Source organism: Mycteria americana, chromosome 2, assembly GCF_035582795.1.
Source record: "Mycteria americana isolate JAX WOST 10 ecotype Jacksonville Zoo and Gardens chromosome 2, USCA_MyAme_1.0, whole genome shotgun sequence".
NCBI classification, from domain to species: Eukaryota; Metazoa; Chordata; class Aves; order Ciconiiformes; family Ciconiidae; genus Mycteria; species Mycteria americana.
The window spans coordinates 57815956-57839129 of record NC_134366.1 but is presented as its reverse complement, the minus strand read 5'-3'; the positions used below and the strand labels follow the sequence as shown (position 1 = coordinate 57839129).

The 23174-nt window shown below is 40.0% G+C and overlaps 1 protein-coding gene across 5 annotated transcripts in view; it reads right to left on the bottom strand.

Annotated features, from left to right (window-relative positions):
* Positions 1 to 11179: 11179 nt before the first annotated feature.
* CDK13 (cyclin dependent kinase 13) overlaps positions 11180 to 23174 on the bottom strand; it is a 47386-nt gene continuing 35391 nt past the window's right edge. For 3 of the 5 annotated variants that reach the window (XM_075493571.1, XM_075493569.1, XM_075493570.1), the window contains 6 exons: positions 23035 to 23112; positions 20749 to 20865; positions 19670 to 19801; positions 17205 to 17410; positions 13690 to 14250; positions 11180 to 12588 (listed from right to left, as the gene is read on the bottom strand). In XM_075493571.1, the coding sequence (XP_075349686.1) occupies positions 11732 to 12588; positions 13690 to 14250; positions 17205 to 17410; positions 19670 to 19801; positions 20749 to 20865; positions 23035 to 23112 (1951 nt within the window). In that variant the 3' untranslated portion in view covers positions 11180 to 11731. The remainder of the gene's footprint in view (positions 12589 to 13689; positions 14251 to 17204; positions 17411 to 19669; positions 19802 to 20748; positions 20866 to 23034; positions 23113 to 23174) is intronic. The other 2 variants (XM_075493572.1, XM_075493573.1) reach the window with 2 other exon arrangements.

Below are 23174 nucleotides of genomic sequence, written 5' to 3'. Positions count from 1 at the left end.
CCTATTAAACAGTCTCTGCGCAGCAAAGCACGTGCTTGTATGTTGTTCATGTTGATTTTGTCTTGTCAAATTGTGGTCTCTGCATTCCGTAGAAAGTTGGCCAGTTATCCCCTTTTCCTACAGCAGAAGCTGTCTTGAATATCGATCGCATTTAAAACACAACTAGAAATAGATTCCCTCAAATTGAGTGTCAGTGAAGCATCTGCAGTTGATGTTCTTTCTATTCTGCTTATGAAATCCTGACCTTTTCCTGATATCCGCAGCCTCCTTTGTTGTCAGGAGAAGGTTTTAGAAATTTTTATTTTTAATTAGTCAATATAACTGGTCCATCTCGTTCTCATTACATTTTTCTTCCCCGTTCTATAGAGGCAATTGATGATCTCACCTAATATTTAAGCTACCAACCTTCTGATTTTGTTACGGACTGCAGTGACTGTATTTGATTCTGTTGAATGCTGTTTACTCCCCTTCTGCTCTTGCCACCACAAACATGTCATACGGATTAAATATTTAGACAGAAACATATTTTAACCAAGACAGGAGGATGCCTCATATCGGGACTCTATCTCAAATAATCAGGTATCTTTAGAACTTGATGGAAACACATATTCAAGAAGAAAAGACTGTTTAGGTAGTCATGCCAGTTTCACCAAAAGATTTCGGTGAAAATTACATTTTCTTTAAAATGTTGACATTTTCTCAATCAAACATTTTTTTTCATTCATCACTTCAAAAAGAATAACAGATGCTTTTACAGAAATGTTGCTTAAAAAAAGTAATTGAAAAGAATAATTTATTTCCTTACCAGCCTACGAACTACATACTGTGACAAGGTATGGCTCCTTTTTATTTTTACATATAATTTTCATGCATATGAATCCATATTTAAATGAATTGTATGACATTATGCTTTCATATAAATTGCATACCTGTGTGCTCATACGCTGAGCATACTAAAATAATGAGATACAACTGAAATTAATTTCCTGTCACAGACTTCATATTAGCATATCCTTTCTGCATTTCACATTTATCCTTTCTACAAAGTCAAGAGCACCTTATTTTTATGACACTGTATCTACCCATATATCTACATTTTAAATAAACCCAGAAAGCACTGGATTTCAGATGCAAAGTGATGCTTTGATTTACTGCTTCCCATAACGAAGGGCGTAACATAATAGTTTTTAGAATACAAAAGCTCCATAACGCTGAAACCTTAATACAGGAGTTGAGAAATGAAAAAGAAGAGTCGAGAGGCCACAAGGCAGCAACAAATGACAGGCACTTCAATAAAGCATGCAGAAGGTTTCCCTGGATGTCAGTAAAGAATTTGCATCCTTACAGTTAAGACTTAAATGTTGTACTTAAAGCCAAAAAAAAAAAAAAAGCAAGCAAGCAAACCAAAAAACTCCCAAACCAAACTGGAGCCTCCCAGGAGATCAGTTGAAAGAGAAAGCCATCTCCGGTTTATCTGATGCTAGAAGCTGAAATAGGGTTGCATTTCTGATAGAACAGCTCTGCAAAATTCTGTGGGATTTGGTTTTTTCATCATTGTTCCCAAAAGGCAATATTGTAATTGCAAGTACAGTTTGCAAATAAAAATTATTACTACTACCTGCATGTCTTCTTTCACTATCTTGCATAATTGTATGTGCTTGCTTGGAAGTCTCAGGGCAGGGTCTGCAATCCATAACGAGAAGCAATTTGGGGAGAAAAATGTACATAGCTTCTAATAAAGTCTGCCAGGTTTAGGGTAATACTTTCCTGATGTGGAATCACCAGACCATCTGCAGATAAGTTTTTAATTATTATTTACTACCTCTCTTCTCATATACATCATTAATAGATTTCTGTTCATTTCCCATGTCTTCTGTAGTTCTTAGTCTATTTCCCCCGATCAACGATTTTCACAAAAAAGGTATTAAAATAAATGGTCACAATTAACCTTTGTTCTGCAGTAGCAGGGTATGAAAAGCAGGAAGGTGCCTGCGCAGTCAGATAGCCCACTGCCTGCCTTGTCTTGAGGGCAAGGACTCTGGCCCGGAGATGACACGAGTTTTCAAGAGTATTTGTGGCGTGGGGAAGGTTACAGGACTGCACATGGGTAACTTTGGCTGCTGGTTTGGTGCACTCTGCGCAGCGTCCTTTCTTTCCCAGCATGGGGATGTGTTTTCATTTTAAACTCTAGAACAGGAAGGCAGAGCATGGCCTGCTCCTCTTCTGTAACTTCCAAGTATTTTTTGCCATTGGGTCAGCTGCAAAGCAGGAGTCCTGATCTCTCAATCGTATATTGCTTTGCAGGGGTGTAGATCAGAAAGTTGATAAGTGAAGGAAGAAGTTCAGCATTTTTCTAATGATCTTTAGTGCTTACCAGCATTTTTGAGAAACTCAGGAAATGCTTTTATTCTGATGTTGGTCCTGAGCGATAGGGTACAACTATTTATTTGTATTTTATGGACAAGCAACAAGGCACAAAGAGGCTGTCCAGGAGAGAACAAGAAACAACCTCATGTAACCTAAGCCTTGGTGCTCTGTCTTGTATTTTTGGAAACAATCAACATCCATTGGCCTGGTGGAGGGAACTGGGGAACTCCCAACGCTGGAGCATCCATAAACCATTTTTCCAGAAGGCATAATAAAAGCAACATACAAAAGGTAGCATCAGTAATGCTGGCTTTAAAGATGCTACATAGCAAGACTTGGGTTTTTTACACTATAATCTAAATATCATTCCGTGAGAATAGCAACATCATTGGAAAAACCTTTTGGGGCTTCCTCCGATTTTTCAGAGCAGAGGACCTCTGGTTTACCTTGTCTTGGAGCTTACAATTTAATTAAATACCGGTGTGGCATTACAAAACCTGGACCATCTGCGTGCTCATCTCTGCGCTCGCTGCTGTAACCCAGGCGAGACAAACAAGACACACCCATATTCGGCTCCTTACTTCACTGTAGACATCCTGTGTGACCTCAGACAAAACCCTTTCTCCCAGATTCCCATATGAAAAATAACAGCATTTTTCTAAACCCCCTCCCCTCCAGGGCAATGTGAAAAGAAGGGTGTGTTTACCAACTGTGCTGATGAGAAGCAAGTATTCCCTTCTTACCGAGTGGGTGAACAACATACGCCGGTGGATGCTGTGTGGTTACACACTCCAGATGACCAGCAGGTTGCTGAAAATGATCTCGTCATTGAACCAGTGACACTATTTCAACTATTCCAGGAGGCAAACAATGCTTCTGAGCGGGAACAAGCAGATGTACGCCCAGGGCTTGGATCCAAACACTCCAGATTCTCCACCAAGTAAGCTCAGACCAAACCCAACCTCTCTGCAAGGCAGCAGGATGCCACCGTGTCTCTGAGGGCTTCCAGGCCCCTGCTGCAGCAGCGTTGCCTCCTCGCTGTACCCTGCCCCTCTGACCTCCCTCCTCGGGGTGAAAACGGCATCAGCCCTGCGCCAACCCCCCCGAGCCAGAAGGGCACGGAGTTGGCAGCAGCCGCAGCGTCGTCCTGCCGAGAGCAGGGCTGCCAGGGGCAGCCACAGGATGAAACTGAGGGAGATGAACAAGCAGGTTAGGGCTCAGTTTGGCAAGAAAGGTGAAAAGAAAAAAACAAAAAAGGGAGAGAGTGTTGTTGGATGAAGTCTCAGACATGGTGCCTTGTCTGCGTAGAGGCTGAAGTGGGTCACAGTGAAAAATGTGTAGAAAAACTCCTGGTAAATGATTGTGGCCTTCATCAGGTAAAATCATGGGGAATCTTTGGCTTCACAAGTGTGGGAGGAAGATGCTTCCCTCGCATTTTATTGGAAAGACACTCTGAGCTTTCCAGTGTTAAGTACAACTTATATTCCCAAGCTAGAAATAAAAGCGGATTGCACCAGTGAGCGCATTGCCCAGCAAAGCCCAGTTCGGCTGGACAGGTGAGGTTGTTTCCTTCTCCCGTTCTCGCTCCATGAGATCTTCATCAGGGAATGGATCAAAGGAGAGAGCTTGCGCATGGCTCTACAACCTGTTGTGTACGCTTTCTCCCCCATATCGTGGTACATCAAAGAATTTGAAACAATAGCTAGGAAAAAAAGTATTTCTAGAGTATCAACACAGCTACTCGCGTATCTCAGTGAAACGTAAGGGAATTAGGCTTGGACGAGCAGATGTAGCGCAGCAGGAGACCTTACCACAGGGCTGGGCCATTCTGGTGATTCCAATTCTGGCAATTTATTGAAACCGATTGCATTTTTTTGGCTGAGGCATTATTCTTCTTTATCTAGAGAAGCAGCCCAAGAGACAGCTGTGTCAGTGAAGTCTACAGCATGTGAAGTCTTGTCTCGTCCTTAAACAAAAAAAATAAGACCTGTATAAGAGGCATTTTCCTGCCACTAGTCTTTGAGGTTGGAAGTTGTAATATGAGCTACTAGAGTTCAGCTTTGAGAGAAGAGATGAGGGAAACACCCTACCCCAGCTCCTGGAAGTTGCCCTACATCTTGCCCACATGAGCGTGCTAGTGAAGAAAGCAGACAGGGTGTGCCATGGAGTCCAGGGGGAGCAACACTCAGTAGTTCAGCAGACAGGGGGAAGTCTCATGATGGTTTCTAACATCCAAAAGCTCCCTGAAGGATAATACCGGTAAGGAAAAACAAACAAACAAAAAACCCCCAAACCAGGTCCTGCTTTGAAACCACCCCCATAGATCCTTTTTGCAATCGGTGAGGATGGAGGAGAATGAAAGTAAAAGCACTCTTGCTGGATACATAAGTAATGATCTCTCCCTTGCTCTTTGTTCAGGAAAAATCCTCTCCCAAGTCAGGCTTCTGTTGAATTATCTGTACAACCCATTCCTTGCTCAGGGCAACCCCGACACAGAGCAATGAGGAAAAACAGCATTGGCTCTTGTGGCATGGATGCTGAGAGAGGCCCCGACGGCAGGGCACGCTGTTCTTCAGGCAGACATAAGTTCTTCCCTACCACTGCCACCCGGGCGAAACCAAGATCCTCAGAAAACATTTGAAAGGCAGGAGAAATAGTGGTTTTCCCCCATGTCAGAACCTGCTAACATATTTTACACTTTTGTAAAACAGGTCTGAGAAGAACTTGCAAGAGAAAAGAAAAAAGGCACCTTTCTGTGCTAGACCTGCACATTAAACACTCGCTTCCTCTAGCAGCTGTTACCGTACCCTAGCATGGAGGAGGGAGTATAGCAGAGACACACATCTGCACAAGTCAAATACTAACTGCAGAAACCAATTAATCCCCCCGAGTTACCTTAAGGGCAGCACACAGCTGTCAGATCTGCTTGCAAGTACCGGAAGCTCCCAGGCTGGTTTCTGTAAAGCTTACACGCAAGTATTCCCTTTTCTACCTAGTTATGTCTCTTCTACACTGTATTTTTCTAATACTGAAAAAATCTTCACAAAGCCTCTTTGCAAGAAGTCCTATTAAAGACGCATTCATCACGTTATGAGAACTTGCCATATCAATAGTACGTCCAAAGTACCCACAGAGGAATTGTTGAAGCGGAATCGAAGCCATGCTGTGAAAAGCGATACGAGCATTGCCTATTAGCAAGGCCTGCTATACCTGAAGAAAAAGAAAACATTACTGTAGGCTCAGACTCAAAGTTCCTCCTGAGTTAAACTGCGAGTTTTCTCCATGGGCAATAAAAAAAAAAAGCCCCAAATAAGCAGCCATAATGAGCAAGTGGCTTTAAAAGCAAAACCCTCAAGCTCCATGGAAGCGAACGCAGTTGACTGGGAAAAGAAACAGTTCCCCTCATTTGTCAAACAAAGGTCTCTCTCCCCTTGTTTGTTGTCGCTGCCAAGAGCTCTGACTTGCATTTTCTTCCATGTGATGGGGGAGTTTCGTGGCTGTAATCCCCTTCATTCTGATGGCCTGTCAGAGCTCACAGGCATTCCTTAAAAATAGAAGCAACTTAATCCTGGTTCAGCTAATTTAACAGAAGTTTCAGCAACATTGCATGGTTCTTTCAAAGCTAACAGGCAATAACTCATAGCTGTGACACGAAATGGTTTGCTTCCCCTCTTGCCATTGATTTCACAGATGCATTCCTTGCTCTGTGTTGATACAGGCTGTTGTTCTGCAGTTATTTGCATCTCTCCTCTTTCACCTGATGCTATTTTATTTGCAGCTGAGGATGCCAGTTCACATGCAGATCCCACTGGAATTGTTACTGGTACCCTTTTGCACAGCTTAGTGGCTGTATGGCACTAACAGCTGAATGAATGGGATGCAGCACCGTTCTCAAACCATTACAGGTTCATACCCCAACACAAACCAGAGCCAACTTCAAGTCACGTTACTAGTTGCAACAGCAGCTTTCATGAGAAAAACAGAGCAGACAACTAGAAATTGTTTCACGCATCTGTGTGATCTGCTATATGCAAGTCAACATCCTACATAATACAGCCTGGATTGGTCATCAGAAGAAAAATGCAGGCTTTCATTGTAGCTGCCGCCCAAGTATTGTCTACAAAGTGAGAAGATGCTATGGGCTACAGCTACACATCTTGCCAGCCCAATGCCAAAGGACACCTACGAAACCAGTGCTGGCCCGCCTACTTTCCTACTGCCTCTTCACCGCCCATCTTCTGACTTTATCAATGACGTGTTATTGAAGCGATGACAGCAGCAGTCTGTCCGACCTGGAGTTTAAGAGTACTGAAGATACAGCAAGTGCCTTATTTTTGGATGGAAGTATAGCGTTTATTGAAAGATGCAAACGTTTTCATTAGATTAGCTGATGCAGTAGGAAAAAAAGCAGAGAAGCCTCAGACATTCCAAGTGCAGTTGCTGAAGCCATGCTCGATTTACAGTGCTTCGCCAGCAGTGTATGCACGCAGCCAGACACTGAAACAAACCGGCTCTTTGGGTTTGATTTCCCATTACTTCCAATGCACACACCATCCTCTTTAAAGAGACGGTGGTGGGGAATATTAACTGCACCTCTGCTTGAACAGCGCTAAGAAAAAAATGTCACGTTATACATCGGCCACAGTCCTGAAAAGCTCACGCAACAGGTGCTGGAACAGCAGCACCTTCTCACCACTGGAGGTGCCCGGTTCCCCTCACCGCGCCCCAGCACCATCAGTGCTTTTGCCGCGCCATCAGCGCTCGCGGGTACGCTACGCTGCGCCCTGGCTCCTGCGCTAACCGGGAGCCCCGCGCTGGCAACAAGCGCTCGTACTGCCAGACCCTGCGGTTTTCCTTTGAAAAAGTACTGGAGCAGTAAATATTTTTTTCATGACTTGCAGAATTCTAACACACTGAAAATTATATTCATTTGGATACTAACAAACCACCTCAGTTTAACTCAACATACTTTTGAAATGCCATTTGATAAACCAGTGAGGGAAAACAATGAAAGACTTCAAGTTTTCATGTATTTTATTTACAGGCTGCACAATACATTTTATATACAAATGGCTTAAAATAACAAAGAGTAAGCAAGCTGAAGCATAACAGTTTGATTATTTTAAATTAGGTTGTCTTGAAATAGCTCCTGCAATAAAGTATTCTTCACCCTGATAAGCAAAAGTTAGTTTGATTTTAAGTCAACCCAAGGTCATTTCATTTTTAAATACAGAATTCAAATCAGTTTTCTGGTGATTCCTTAACTTCAGGACACACTTCGGCATATATAGAACATCCCAAAACTATCAAGAAGGGAAATAGCCAAAACTTCCCTATGTAAAAAACAGTGTAACGTAAAAAACAGTGTAACAGAACAGACTGGAGAAACGTTGCATGTAACACACTTGCGTGTTTTATTAACGAAAAGAAGAATGCAAGAAATACATCTGAGATTTTTCTCTCCTGGGAACAGAATTCATGGTCTGAGATCTAATATGCCTGCAGACAAGAGGTATCCTATGTTACTTCAGTACTTCAGTTTTTACCGCACAATTATCTATTAAACTCACCCAACTGTAAACTTCACCAAAACTGAAACTGCCTCCTGCACCACGCAAAAGGAGAAGAGCACTCAAACCCGCAAGGACTTACATTACAGCACTTATTGCCTCTGCTTCTAGAAAGCACCTTACACTACCGTGGTATGGAGAAAATTTAACATAGACCATGTTTTATGGAAACATAAGAAAATATAGAAGTTTGCCATTTAAAAATCATTTTTCCAAGAAATTATATTAACATTTAAGGATACATGTATTTTTACACCTTTTCCCTAACACTGCTCCTTCTGTTCAAGATAACAACAACTAGCGATCCATGATAAAAGCCGTTTCCTTTTCCTTTGGCTGATTTTAAGTATTATAATAGTCTAAGCGTTTAAGTCATGGTCATTGCAGTCCAGTCGTGCTCGCTTTCTTCCTCTTGGTATGGCTAAAGACCACTTAATATAAATAATGAAGTACTTGCTACTTGATATTCCATGATTACAGTATTTTGCTATGTTTATTTAGAAATACAAACACACAACACTTACTTTTCGATGTAGTGTCCGGGTCTCTGTAGCACACTTTGGAATTGCAGCACAGAAAATGTAAACCCAAAGGAATAAGGGGGAAAGTAACAAAAGCCACGGCTCCACAGAAAAATAATGCGGTTTTCAGGATGTCTACTACTGCATCAAAAATGCAAGAGCCACATGATGTAAAATGCCAAACTAGTACAGACTCACTCTGCAGAGTGGAATTTGTTCAAAAGGGTAAAATTCTTAACTGACATAAGCACCTCGTCATGTGATTTAATTCAAGAGAAATTTTGATAGATAATACACAGGTCCAGTACAAATGAATGTGGACCTACAGTCCTTAGATCCGGCCAGTTCCCTGGCTGCTAACCTGCCCAGACACAACTCCGGGGCCAGGGGAGCACGGCCACGGAGAGAAATCCTCCTGCCAAGCACCCCAAGCGCTGCGCCGCAGAGGGAGGGCAGAGCTCCTTACCCACACGCAGCCCATCTGCAGCCTCTACCTGCCCAGGAGGAAAGGCTGTCAGCAAAAGAGCCAAGAAGATCTCCCGGGTTGCAGAGAAGGTAATCTCTTCAGAGTTATCATATACAGAAATATGTTAACTTTCCTTCCAAATTATCCCAACACTGTTGTCCCAGGCAAATAGAGTGTTCAAAGTCACAGGCTAGTAATCCTTAAACTGAATGTGGGGAAAAGTCATTGTGCAGTACGCATCTGCCACAGTGTGCCAGAGTTTTGCTTCTCATTCATCTGGAAGTCAACAGTCTATTGCATCTCCTCCTCTCTCCTCATAGTCAGGATTATTCGTGCTGGGTTTGGTTTTTTTTTTTTTTCCATGGCCAAAGACTGAAATCCATTTTGGCAGAACAATGCAACATCAGAGTACTGCCAGCCCGTGAGGAAACTCCACTGTCATCTACACATGCAGAGGGGACTGACTTCTCTGCATTAAATGAGGTGAACTAAATGACTTGAAAATTTACCTCCAAAAGGGAAGCAGTAGAAGACACAGCGTCTTCCTTGCATTTTTGTATTGGAAGTCAAATCATTTAGTCCTCTGAGATCTACCTTCCATTTGAACTTACCTGCTTTTTTAGCCAACTATCACCTGCAGTTACATTTGAAGTGCAGGAGAGTAACACCAGACTGCACATTTTTAGTGAAAGCAACTGCCTAAGAGCTTTCAAAGTCTTTTGCTTGATTCTAAAAAAAAAAAAGCAATCTGTGTGTATCACCGTGGGATTGTTTTTTTAAGATTAGTAAACAAAAAGCCTTAGCTGACACTGTCCATATCTAAATGACACTAATTATTTTTGCCTTTATAATTTTACTACCAGAAAAATGCTACGGGGGTGTCCTTACTCAAGGAAAACTATCCAATGCACTGTCATTCACACATGAAGCTTTTGTTTTTCTTAAGCACAGGCTATTCAGGTCATAAGTATTTGTTTCTGACTGGGCCACTTTTATTTTCAGATCGCAGGATTTTCTACTGTGCCTAGTGAAGGCAACCATCAGACTTACAGGGACATCGTAAGCAGCACGACTCTCTCTCCGTTTCTCATTTGCCAGATCCTCAAACGCTACGTAGTTAGCGAAGTGAGTTTCTCCATGCTCTACAATGTGGTAGTTAGCCATACACAAACCAGGACTTTCAACTAAAACAAAACAAAACACCAACAACTTTGGCTTCTATTCTGAAAATCCAAAAAGTCACTGACAAGACTACGTTTGTAATAGTGTAAGTAGAAATTTTACTTTTTAAAAAGTAATAATTAAACACTCAGTTACATAAGGTACCGATTTGTCAACTGGATAATCAGTTGGAAAATTGTTTCCAATATGGGCTTTAAAACATTCTTTTACGTACATGCAAAATATAACCATACCTCCTCTCTGCAGGAGAGAGACCACTTGTTGTCAAAGGAAAAAAAAACATGCTGGAAGTTGTAATTAATATGAGGAGTGGCTCTTGGTAAGAGTTTTAACTACAGTCCTTTTATGAGTTGTTCAGAGAGACTCAATTCCAGTATTAAAATGTTCTGTGGAACAGCAGATATAAAATCAATTAATTGGCACAATAACAAGTTTACAGAGAATTAGAACTAGTGTCAAACGTTTTGCTGTTGCTTTAAATACTGGTCATTTTTCCTTTGGTTACGTCCTATAATGCAGTATTTGTGGTAAAAAGACGACAGTGTCAGCTTTTCACACAAAGTAAAGTAATTACTGCTGTTGACATTTAAGAGAAAAAACTATTTCATCACTTGGTAAGGACATATAAAGTATAGTTTATTTGGCAGAGGAACTAAAACATTTACTACAACTCCAAGAGGGAGCTGAGGAAAAACTACACTCTTCATTCTTCTCCTCACTTTCAATGTTTCTCATGAAGTTCAATTTGGAAATTATAATTTCATCACGATTAGATTAGGTCTCTAAATAACTGGCCCACCTGAAGTAAACAGCACAAGGTTATGACCTATTTGAGTTGCCTAGTATTATCTGAATTTTCATGTTAACTACCTAGGTTTAGGTATTATTTTCATATTGATCTATAAAGTACTTCCAAATTTTTGCAGACCTTAAGCTTACATGTTAAGGCACTTACCATTCAAGTAAAACAGTTTTTATATAAACAAGCCTGGGAGATGGAGAGAACATTTTACGAGAACATCCATTCTTTTTTTTTTTTTCTTGAAAGAAAAAAAAAAAACATTGACCAAATATTTATAAAATTTTGCATCAAGAGAAAGGTTGTGTTTTATTATCTGAAATGAGCACAAAGTACACCTTCCACAATAACACTGAAAGCAGTGCAAAGACTGACAGTGACCTTTGACTAAAGGTAGTTCTGTAAAAAGAAAAATACCAAATAAATCAGTGCCCTGCTTTGATTGTTGTAAAATTTTTTTTTTTACATAAAAGTTGGTCCAAACTTACAAAAAAAGCACAAATGTGCATAGTTCAGAAGATCTGAAAGAGTGCCATAAAAAGCTGATGTCCCTAAATTTAGCATCCACTTAAAACTGCCAAAATACAAAATAAAATTCAGAACTAGAGTTTGTGAACATGTACAATCAATTCATCTAGTTTTCAGACAGCATGAATTTTAAGCATTTTTAATTTTTCCTACTGTATGCAAGACCCTTTTCCACATAAAAATAAAGCTGTTGAATTAACATTATTCAAGTCTGTTGAATTGCTGCTTTAAACTGCAGCTAGGAAAAAAAAAAAAGTTTTTCCAGATAAAAATGATGTGCCTGAGGAAAAACAGATACTCAATATGGTAATCCTCTGCCTCGCCCTCTCACTGCAGATGTGCTAATGTGTCCCCTGTATCCTTGGGAATAGCCGGGTCCTTGGGCAGGAGAAGTCCAAGTCTGTCCATGCATGTGGCTAATGCCACTGGGATTTTCCTGTAAGTTACTTCCGTAGCTATAGTTGTGCATCTTTGTGGGCAAAGAGTGCGTACTCTCTGGCCCTGCGGAAGCGTCACTGCTGCTCCCCAGAACCGGGATTGGGCCGTGGCTGTATTCAAACCTATGGTCTTTATCTCCACTAAATAGCATGGGGCCAGTGTTGAGGTAAATGTCTCCATAACCAGTTACTGAGCTGGGAAAGGATTCTGAAAAGGCTGACGGAGGAGGGGCACCACCAGAGTGAGATGAAGCAGTACTGTAGTTATCCAAAGACTGAATATCCGAGTTTCCAAGGAAGCTCCTCCTTTCTAATGCTCCTGATGATCCGCTTCCTATTCCATCACTACTGCCATAATGGGCAGATGAGAAGGAAGATGATCCAAAGTTATCCTTGTAGTCTGGGCCTGTTACGTAGGAGTCTCTAGCCTGATAATCCACGCTCGTTTGTACTGGCTCCTCTGTTGTTGCCTGAGCTTGATGCTGAGCAAGCAGCTGCAGAAGAGCTGCTTTCACTCCTGCATGAGGATCTGTTCCTGAAGAGTTAGTTATAGGCAAATGCTGGTTCTCTGTCCGATAATCAAGGTCTTCATCAGTGAGAGGCGGAGGCTCTGGTGGCTCTGGGGGACGCTGGTCTGGAGGCAAGATCCGAGGGCGTTCTTGTTCAGGTGTTCGATTTAGAAGCCTCATCTCGGACTGCCTAACCAAATCCTCTTGACCTAAGCAGATGAAAAAGAAAAGCTCTGGAATAAAAATACACAATAACAATGCCAGAAAGGAAATCACTCTTTCCTGGAACAATACAGAGGTTTGTTACTTCAATTCTCATTAACTTATTAGCTGAATTTATTGGTAGTTGGACAGATTATTTTGGAGAAGGCAACAGCTCATTTGCCTCAGGAGGGTGATGCAGGCTTCTCCTCAAAGTAAGATTATCAGGCAAACAGTTAAAGAAAAACGGTACAAGTTCCTTAAAAAACCAAATGAAAACAAAACTCAAGCAACACATAAGCACTAGAAAATTCAAAGAGGGATCAGAAAAGATTTGCAAATAGGGATAAAAGTCTTCAGGGACAAAAGGCCACCCTATCAAGGAACAGCAAAACTTAAGGTTAAAAAAAACCATGAACAAAAAAACCACCACCCAAAAAAACCTCAAAAAACACCCCCAAACCACCTCAGAATATTTCTTTCAAACAGCTGCAAACACCACAGAGCAATACATAAACCACCATATAATAAAATGAAAATAGCAATCCAAAAAGATCAACAACAGAGCTCTAAACTTTGAGAAGACTAAGGAAGCCACTACTATACCCCAACGGAAACCTTCAACCATGTGTGTCAGTGACAGTTATGGGTAACCACTTACAGAATTTGACACTAAGAAATTGCTCTAGTCAGCATTAAAACCAAAAATAAAATACCCTCTCCCCAAAATAGGCTTTACCTAAACACACAGTCAAAATTGGCAAATTCCATCTATGAATTTGCTAGAGAAGACCGTCTTCTCCACCACAAATACCACTAAGAAAACCCCAGACCCCCAGAATAATGATCAATGTAACTGTTTCATCAGAAATACTACCAGCACTTGTATACCTCTTAGAGTAGGGATCATCTTTTGCTCTGTCTGCATGGCACCTGTTACAGTAAGACACAAATTCTATGATCCAGACGTAAAACATGACAAAATCAATTTAATCCTCTCTCCTATACTCACACAGACTCACACAGTTAACATGTCAACTCTTTATCCCCAAACTATTATGTCTCCACTGCTCAACGTATCTCCTGGTTAGCAATAAAGACATTCATACCTGCAGATGTATATAATGACTTGATCAGATGTGGGTAGCCGGGTGCTGGAGATTCCACGTCATCCCGGCTGACAGACACAGGAGTGGTGGGCTCTGGAGGCTGCCTGAGTTGTAATGACATTTCATTTCCTGATCCGTTTTCCTTCTCCTCCAACACAAAATCTTTTTGTTTTGTTTGCTGAGCCTTTATTAACTGAGACAACAGAACAGCAAATGCACTCTGTACAGCTGCCTGGGCAGCATCAGTCTCAACTTTAGGCTGACTCAGCTGAGCAGGTGGTACAGGAGGCTGCGTGACGGTCGGCTGTTTTAGAGGCTCCTGTTCCGGCAGTGGTGGTGGAGGCGGCGGCGGCTGCTGCTGCTGTTCTGACTGTTTTTCACCTGCTGACAAAATTCCAGCAGGAAGATTTATTTTATTTAGTTGCTGCTGAGTCTCTGGGTTTACCTTAATATTCAACACTTGGGCAAACTGTGCCAAACTAACACTTGTTTTAGACTGTAGCAGGTTTAGCAGGATTGCCACTTCATTCTGGTTTAACTGCTGTCCAGTGCTTGTTTTTGCTAAAGACAAAAAAGGTGGTTTTAAGTATTATTTAGAACTGGCATATTTCAGAAACTCAAAAGTAAAACTAATCTAGCACGGCTGACACAACTGGCAAAGCATGGGCTTGGACAACATAGAAATGGAATGCTTTTACATATTAACTGCCTTTGGGGGAGTATCTATAGGAAATGGAATAGTAAGATCCAATATAAAGAAAGTGACTTCCAAAGGGTGTGCACATGCACTTGGACAGATGAGAAACATCAAGCTGAAGCTCAATTTTCCACAATACAACTAAGCTGGGGCTTAAGGCCACCTGCTTTAGGCAGCTGTAAGATTTCCAATCCCCGCAAAATTTCCTATCTTTGACATATCACATCCTTCTGTTAAAAAGTGGCCATCTGCAAAACGCATTTCCAGTTATATTCTGGCCCACTCTAATTCAGCATCTGGATTCTAACACCTGCTCAAGTGACCAGGCTCTAGGTGACCCAGAAGCTAGCGGTATAAATGCAAAAGCAAGTGCTGAGTTTGGAGGACAAGAAGTCAATCTCTGAGTAGCAGGAAAATGCAGGTTTGTGATGATATACAATTCCTTCAATGAAATGGAGTTTGCCACAAATAAGAGGAGGTTACGATGATGGAGGGGAATATGAATAAGGAAGTCAGAATATCGAAGTAGTTTCTTAGTTTCAAACATCCATCGTGGTAGTTTATTTTGAAAGGAGAAGTGAAGCAGCATGGATTTCAACATGCCCTATGAGTGGATGACTTAGAGAAGAAAGTAGTTAAAAATTAAAAAATGAGCGTGTGTGACTGTGCTGGGCAAAGCCCTGAGTATTTTTAACCCAGATCAACATGAACACATTCTGTCCTCTTCTATCCCTGCCATTCTGCTAATTTGCCATTACATGACCAATAAAAAATGGTCACACACACAAAAATATTAAGTATTTGCCTTGGAAGACTAAGAGCAGCACAGCTGGAAAGTGCTGCAAAACCCACAACCCACTACCCTACTTGTGGATGTGCACCAGGATACAAGCACTTGGAACCTACTCAGGCAGGATCCAGGGACTTCAACAATTTTATATATTTATATAAATATTAAAATAAAACCACCTTTTATTTGGCAGTACAGAAAAAAGCATAATTTCTAATGCCTTGTACTGCTGGTTCTCACTCAGATTTCATGCTTAACAGTTGATTTTGTAACATCTGAGGATGGTATGCTCAACACTCAAACTTCTCTCAGATTCTCAGTGAAAATTCAGCATAAAAATGCCAAACAGGGAAACTAATCTACCGATTCCATACTCTTTGGTTAGTTTCAAGTCCATTCCAAGAGCAAACTGTATTCTGGGAAATCTGGCAGTTTCTACCGGAACAAATTACTGAGCTCTACATAGCTGCTGTTAAATTGTAAGATGCAATAACCAGGGGTCCCATTCATGAATCATTAGCAATTGATCCAAGGTGTTTTGAACCTCTTCTTTTGGGGTGCTCAGAAACAAATGCAACAGTTTTGTTTAAAGCATGCATTTGTACATGGAGTTCTTTAGTGTGCCTTATTGATGATATTACCTAAGGTGCATTATGGCTTCCAGAAGTGTTTTGCTTAATACAGAAAACACTTCTATGCTGAACTGTCTGAGCTCCAATGAAAATTAAATTGTCTTCTTTTCTACCTAGATATATTTTTCTATGTACATATGGGCAAACAGCAATATAGGTCTGAATGATTCCTTCTCTATTTGTTTAGTCTATTTTGCATGGTTAGTATTAATGACTAATAAACATAGGAGTCTCTCATGGGGCTACCTGTTATAAAAGCACAAAGAAAATAACTACTATCCTTTGGACTCTTTAAACTTCTATACAGTTTTCATTTGCAGGGGAAAAAATTTTAAGGGCTACAGAAAGTCATGCTTGAAAATGCTGCCAAAACTGTAGCCTAAACATACGGAGTGGCAGAAGCTCACAGTTGGCTTGCAGTGAGAAACAGGATGAACAGGAGCAAGAGGCAATAAATTGCAATAAAGTATGAGCAAAAGAACTATTTTCTATATATCTTTGCACAGAGTATTTGGAGTTCTCCTCTATCGTTAAATGGAGAGTTGACTCATGATGGTTAAAGAATTTTCAGGCCCTGTGAATGCATTTATTGTTTTTCTTCAGCTGAACTCCTGTATCAGTGCCATTGGATTTATGGTCACTTTGCACAATCAAAAATGGTCTAAATTAAACTTATCAGATATCCATTTGGTATTGTTACTCTGTATATTTCTACATATTATGAGGGAACTATCACCTATATTACCTATACACCTATATTGAGTATCTCAAATGGTGTCCACATAGGAAACCATTACTTTACTCTTTATATTATATTCATAAAATTAGTCTCCAAAGCAAGATACTTTGGTTAAGTTTCAGAATTAATGGCTGTACAATCTACAGAGGTAGCTACTTCTTGTTATACTAGGTTTTGGGGGTGGGTGGGGTGTTTTTTTTTTTTTACTTGGTTCAGCCCCAACAACTTGGAAAGCTGAAGACTAACATAACATGCAGAGGGAATCTGTTTCATTTGAAATGATGATTGTTCTAAAATCTCCCTTCTGATCAGTTTATCAATACCAATACAGCTCCTCCAAGCTATGGAGATTGTGAGGAACTTAGAGCAGCATCTGACTTGTGGGATTACAGAATAATTATAGATGAGCAAGAGATAAAATCCCCTCAAAATACAGAGCAAGGTAGTTGCTCTGACCAGATTGAAAAATTAAGTAAACTTAAAGGAACACCTAGTTTCCAAAAGCAAAGGTAAATCTTTTGTAACAAAGATTTAACTTACAATACTGTTCCTCCCTCAAGAATCCAGGAGACGTCAGTACTCTGAAAATAACATCTAAAATTTCTAGAGGTGCAATCCAAGTAGAAGGTAATTATAAGAACCGAAAATATTACTGACCAAGTGCTACACTAGAGTTGCCCTGAGTTTTGAGTTGGGAAGAAGTTTGCATGCCTTGTGGGGTGTTGGTTCTGCTCTCATCCATGCCTAGAGACAGATCCTTCCTAGGGACTTTAGTTGCTGTTGAGTCATCAGTCATGCCCATCTGCTTCTGTCTTCTGCGTTTCTTACTCCACAGCTCATGGCAATCCTGCCACAAAGGAAGGCTGCAAAGAATGATTAGACACATCAGTTTTATCCCAGACTACTTTTTTTTTTTTTTTTAACCATGTTGGTAAAATAAATGCTCAAATTATACATAATGTAACTTTTGAAAGATGAACCTACTGGAACTCAGAAATACACCAGAAAACACCCAAAGCCAGCAAAATCTCAGATCTGCTTTTTCTGGCTGAAAGCTCTTCATTGATTGCCTATTTCAGAAGCACAGGTCCCTCTGGCAGAAAAGGGGAACATGTGTCTTAAAAGGAGAATCAATGTTACTTTCTTGCATTCACACTTATTAAAAGCCTAATTATTTGTGTAATTCAAGACTTCCAAATCAATACTGCACACTTGCTAGAAAACAGAATTTGCAGAGTAACAGATAACAGAGTTATCAAAATGAAAGTGTTTTTTCCAGGGTCCAGGTGACCAATTCCTTTTGTCTGCTTGTAAAAGTACTACTACCTCATGAGTTCAAGTATTTGTCGACAGTAACAGACATGGCTGTCTAATATTCATAGTTGTACAGCACAGACAACCAAGAAGGGGGGAGAGGGGGAGAAGAAAAAAAAAGTTGCAGGAATAAATAGCACTTGACATTAGCAAAGTTAGGATACTAGGAAGAACAAGGGATATCCCAGTCCTTCAAGACAGATAAAAGCAGAGGCAAAAGTCTCCTAAGGAAGTCATCTGCCACCAGTTCTGTCCTTCCATTACTGTTCCCTGCAGGCATCCCAATTCTGATTTCCTGAGAAACACAAAGACCCATCCCATAGATAACGGAAATACTGAGACAGGCAATAAAAATAGTGCCTTCTGTTTTCCTATTACATATTAATAACTGAGCAGCTCCCTCACCCAGGAACATGGAAAACTTAGGTGACAGATGACAAGAACCACTGGAAAGGCAATTATGACAACTACTTCCTTTATTCTCTCCCTCCACATACCAGGTCAAAGACCTGCCAAGTATTTAGTCAAAAACAACTGGAAGCAAGAACTCATTGTGAGAAGTATCCTACATCCCTTGCAATCAGCACTGTCGCTTTCTTTGAATGAACAGCTGTTTCTTCCCAAAGCAGAACTTTAGTCTTCCAAGAAAACAGTCAACACTGTCCTGTGTGTGCTCTGTCAGAAGTGAGTGTAGTTCCTCTCAATTTTTAAAAGGACACCAATTACTAGTTTGTTTTGAATTTCCATATATCAGCTTCTAGAATGGATGCACTACCAAGCCCCTGAAAAAACACAAATTTCTTCCCATTCACTTACTTTAAAATGCATATTAGCAACATGCTGTACAAGTGGTTCTGAGATTTTATTGAATAGCCTAAGATTGCTGATTACTGATATTCAGACAGTGATATATATAGTCATATTCAGGCAATGAAACCTCTTAGTCTCATGTATCAGCAGCATTAGTAACAACCACGTGTATGTAACAGGTAAGCCTCAAGAAATTTTTAATAAAGTTCTTAGATAAAACTCAAACATTTTCCCCAGTTGGTCATCAATTAAAAAGAAGTCACTACAGGCTGCCTTGAAGGTACAATTTACTCAAACAATATTAAATGTTCTATGTTCTGACAGCTGTCTTTAGGGAAGAACAAAACCTGCAGATTCTGTAATACCTTTTCATTGTTTTCCTCAGGGCCTGTTCCAATATTATTTGTACTGATTAAAATGACAATTAAGTCACTGCAAAAACCCCACTGGACATTGGAATACATTTCTTCGCAGAGAAACCGACAGGAAAAACCCTGCACAAAGTATTTCACTTCTGCCTGCAAAACCAAGAATCTCATCTGGCACAGGAAATGATTTATAGTATTTCACTTTAACTCTCAGGTACCTTTGCAGAATTCTATACCCAGTGTCATTCTACCATCAAATAAGGCAATTCAGATTCATGGAGGACCTCAAAACCCTTGGAAAAAGTAGACACTGATAAACAGAGATAAAATGGTTTTTCAACATTAGAAGCATTCACATAAGAGTATTTTTTTTAAAGGTACAAACTCAGTAACTAGTTCTAGGAATAACAAATGAAACAGTTCTCAGATCTTCACAACTACTGCTATCATGGTGTAAGAGTCACGCAGCTGCACAACCATTTTAGTGCAGAATCACCATTAAACAACTGTAGCTATCAACATTTTTGTTCTGCCACCATCTACTTTAACTGAAACACAATGAGCTTAATGAAATCAGTGCATGTTCACATTTTGTAGAGGTAAGGACCGTTACCAAAGGAAATTACTTACTCTGGAGGAGGCATTTTAGATGGTTCCACATCTCGCAGAAACTCACACTGAAGAGCTTGTTCGGCTGTGCAGCGCTTGCTGGGATCCAGAGCAAGCATATAATCGAATAAATCTAATGCAGCTGGTGGGATGCTACAAAAGATGAAAATGAAGCATCACATTTTTATTTTGAATCACGCTTCTGTGCAAAATGTTGATAAACACATCCCTTCTAAAATAGCTGGTCATTATGTCATCAGATAACTTACATCCTAACAAAACCCACTCACAACTTGAGTTTGGTAGTAAGAGGCAGAGATAAACTTCACCTTTTATCACCTGTGCAAGCATATAACCCAAGATTTCTTTCCTCTGTGTGGTTTAATTGCTTGAAGCATTGTCCTTACAAAAAAAAAACCCCACCTTTTTAAGCCAAGACTATATTGTTACTTTACACTTTGGAATTTAGCACCCGGGGAGTTGCAGCTTTGATTGGTCCATGGACAATAATTCTATTGCTTTAAAGATATAAGTCTCATTAGTACGAACAGGATGATACATTTCTCCTGAAACCCACAGTAACTGAAGGAGGGGAACAAACCCTTTAAAAGAAGCTTACAGCTGTTTTCCATAACTTTCACATGTGATATTTGCACAAAACTAGTCCAGTGGTAGTACTTTAGAAAACACGGTTCAGATAACTCCTCTGTGTTGAATGAATTTATGACCCAAAAGACTGTAATGTTAACCAGACTACATATTTAGCTTTAGCCAGTTGTCCCAATAAAACACAATTAAGTACTCTGAGCTGTTTTTTGGACAGGGACAACAAGCAGGTGTACCAATCATGGAAAACAAATGTTTCCTTAGGTGAAAGCTGACAGGTGGCTGAAATTTTAGGGCCTTCTTCCCTTTTCTTGAAGCTCCTATTAAATAAGGGTTAATACAAGCTCTGTGGGTATCATGGGAAGGATAAGAACCTAAAGCCATTTTTCTTTACACTTAATCTATGTTCATTCTCCAGAAAATAGTGAAGTTCATAAAGTCTCCAGGAAAACTGAATGCTATTACAGTTGACTAAGCTAATTCTTCATCCTTACAAAGCAAACTCTTCTCTCAGTTTTCGACGATACTGCTTCTTTGGTTTCATTGTGTTGAAATAAGCTAATTTTATAACATCAGGCCACACTGCTGGACAAGGACTCCCGCAAATTCGGCTGTATGAAAAAGAAGGGGAAAAAAGGGTATGAGATCCAAAACTACAAGTGAGCACAGCTGTCATTTTATTCTTGCACATACAGTGAATACAAAAATATTTTAAAATTTTAACGTTCAGTTTCTTTTAGCTAAAATTTCTCTACTGTCCATTGCCCAACACCATTAAATAATGGCGAATTGTCTACGAAAGGTAATCACCCTGCACAGACTAAACTTACTTTAAGAAGTCCACTGTTTCTGCCTCACCCCATCCCAGGCATCCTTCACAGAAATGTTTTGAAAAACTTAACCGACTATATCTGGACAGTACTCCAGGTATTTGACTTGGAGAACTGGATAGCCCAGGTTTAGAGTGCTAATTAACTTTTACTTCCTTAGCTCCCAATGCCAGTGGAGAAAGATACACCAAATGGCTGAAAAAGCACTTTTCACTCAGAATTTAGTTGACACTGAAGAAGAGGGGAAAAAAAAACCCCAAACAACTCAGTAAGGCCTAAGGACAGAAGCAAGATCCAACCACTAGAAAACCTGTATATTTTGTACTTCAATTATGAGTTTTATGTCTCAAGCCTCATCTCCACAAATGGAGTTCCCATAGTCTTATTCCTCCCCCTCCAGCCCCACCCATTCTGTCCAACAGAGGATGGCTAAGCACAGGTTGACCAGCACCACGCTTTTGAGCAGAAGAAATAAAGAGGCATTTTACTGAACATGCAAGGTTTCAAACTCTGATGCAGGCAGGGATAAAAGGACATTTTGCAAATACATTTCCCTAGTTCACCCCTCCCATTTATTAGACTTAAACAGTTAGTCTAATAGATCATTAGGTCTCTTACTTATGCCCTGAATGCTATGCAAACCAATCTGACTTTACGCTGGTTGGGGTATGTAACTTTCAGGAGGGAAAAGAAAAATAATAAATCTATCTTTTCCTATCAGAATTTACTTCAGCTCTATCTTTGAACATTAAAGTTAGAAAGGATAAATGTAGAGTTGTTTGACTGTAACATGATGGTGGTAGAGATGTTGATAAAATTGATAAATTACATTTAAACAGCCAAAAATGCATAGCATCAGTGAAGAGGAAAAACGAGCTACAAACAGGAGCTTCCAGCAGGAGAAGGAAATCGCAAAATTCTAGTTTGCTGTACCAGAGGTACAATGCAAAGAGGAAAAAACTTCAAATGACTGCATTGTGATGTGCTTCAATGCCATCTAGTGCTCAAAAGCAAAAATTTCCCAACTCACGAGTTTAGTTCTCCTTAGGCTGAGAACGACCACTGATATGCTTTGCAGCTCCTAAAAACTTCATTTTTCTAGGCCAGCTAATAACACATTACACAGAAACATGCTACTGTTTAATCTGTTTTGAAAAACATCTCAGTATATAACTTTGTAACATTATTTTTAAAATTCAACTAATAAAAAATGTTGACCATTTACTGTTCAGGTTCTGTAAGTTCTGTAGGACTCTTTTCCCCTTGTTTCTAGGAAGAGGACCTCTCCTCACTTAATATAGTCAATTATGATATCAGAATCAAGAGCAATTTTTGCTTGCTGAATAAAGGGGGAAAAAAAGATGCTCTGGTTCCACTGAGTTATATACATATCATTCTATGATTTATTGAGATAAGGAAAGAAACAGAATTTTTACCTCCATAAAGTGTCTGGTAGTTTGTAAGGGAACAGAAATATTCCCACAAAAATAATAAAGCCCAGGTGTGTATGTGGAAGGCTTGAAACAAGAACTCAAGGCCAGTAGCATGCCAAGTACCTACTCCTCCCAAATCCCACTTGTCCTTATTATGGTCCATGTTTTCATTTCGATTTTTTGCAAGGAAGTTGTAACATTATCTTAAAAAATAACGGGCATTTTAACTACTCTCTCTTTACAATTTCAGTAATAGGCAACTCCAGCTGCTCTACAAAAAACCCTCTTACTATTCAACTGTACATTGCTAGGACTACAGAATACTCACAAAAAAACTTTCTCCGTGTCCAAGCAAAAGTCACTTGCTTTACATGCCACTCAAAACCTCTAACATCTCACTCACGGCAATAACCGAGTACTTGTAAATGTTTGCAGTCTTTATCTCCGATTTTAACACTAACAAAAGAAACCTGACAGTTTATGAGGCACCTACTATGTGGTAGTGCTTGCAAGTTACCTTATAAGTTCCAGTTGAGCAAGTTCTTGATTTGCTTGAAATATTGGTTTTTTTGTAAAAAGTTCACCCAGGATGCAGCTGTAAAACAGTTTTACACAATTCCATCACTATGGCTTTTGATATAGATTGATAGAAACATT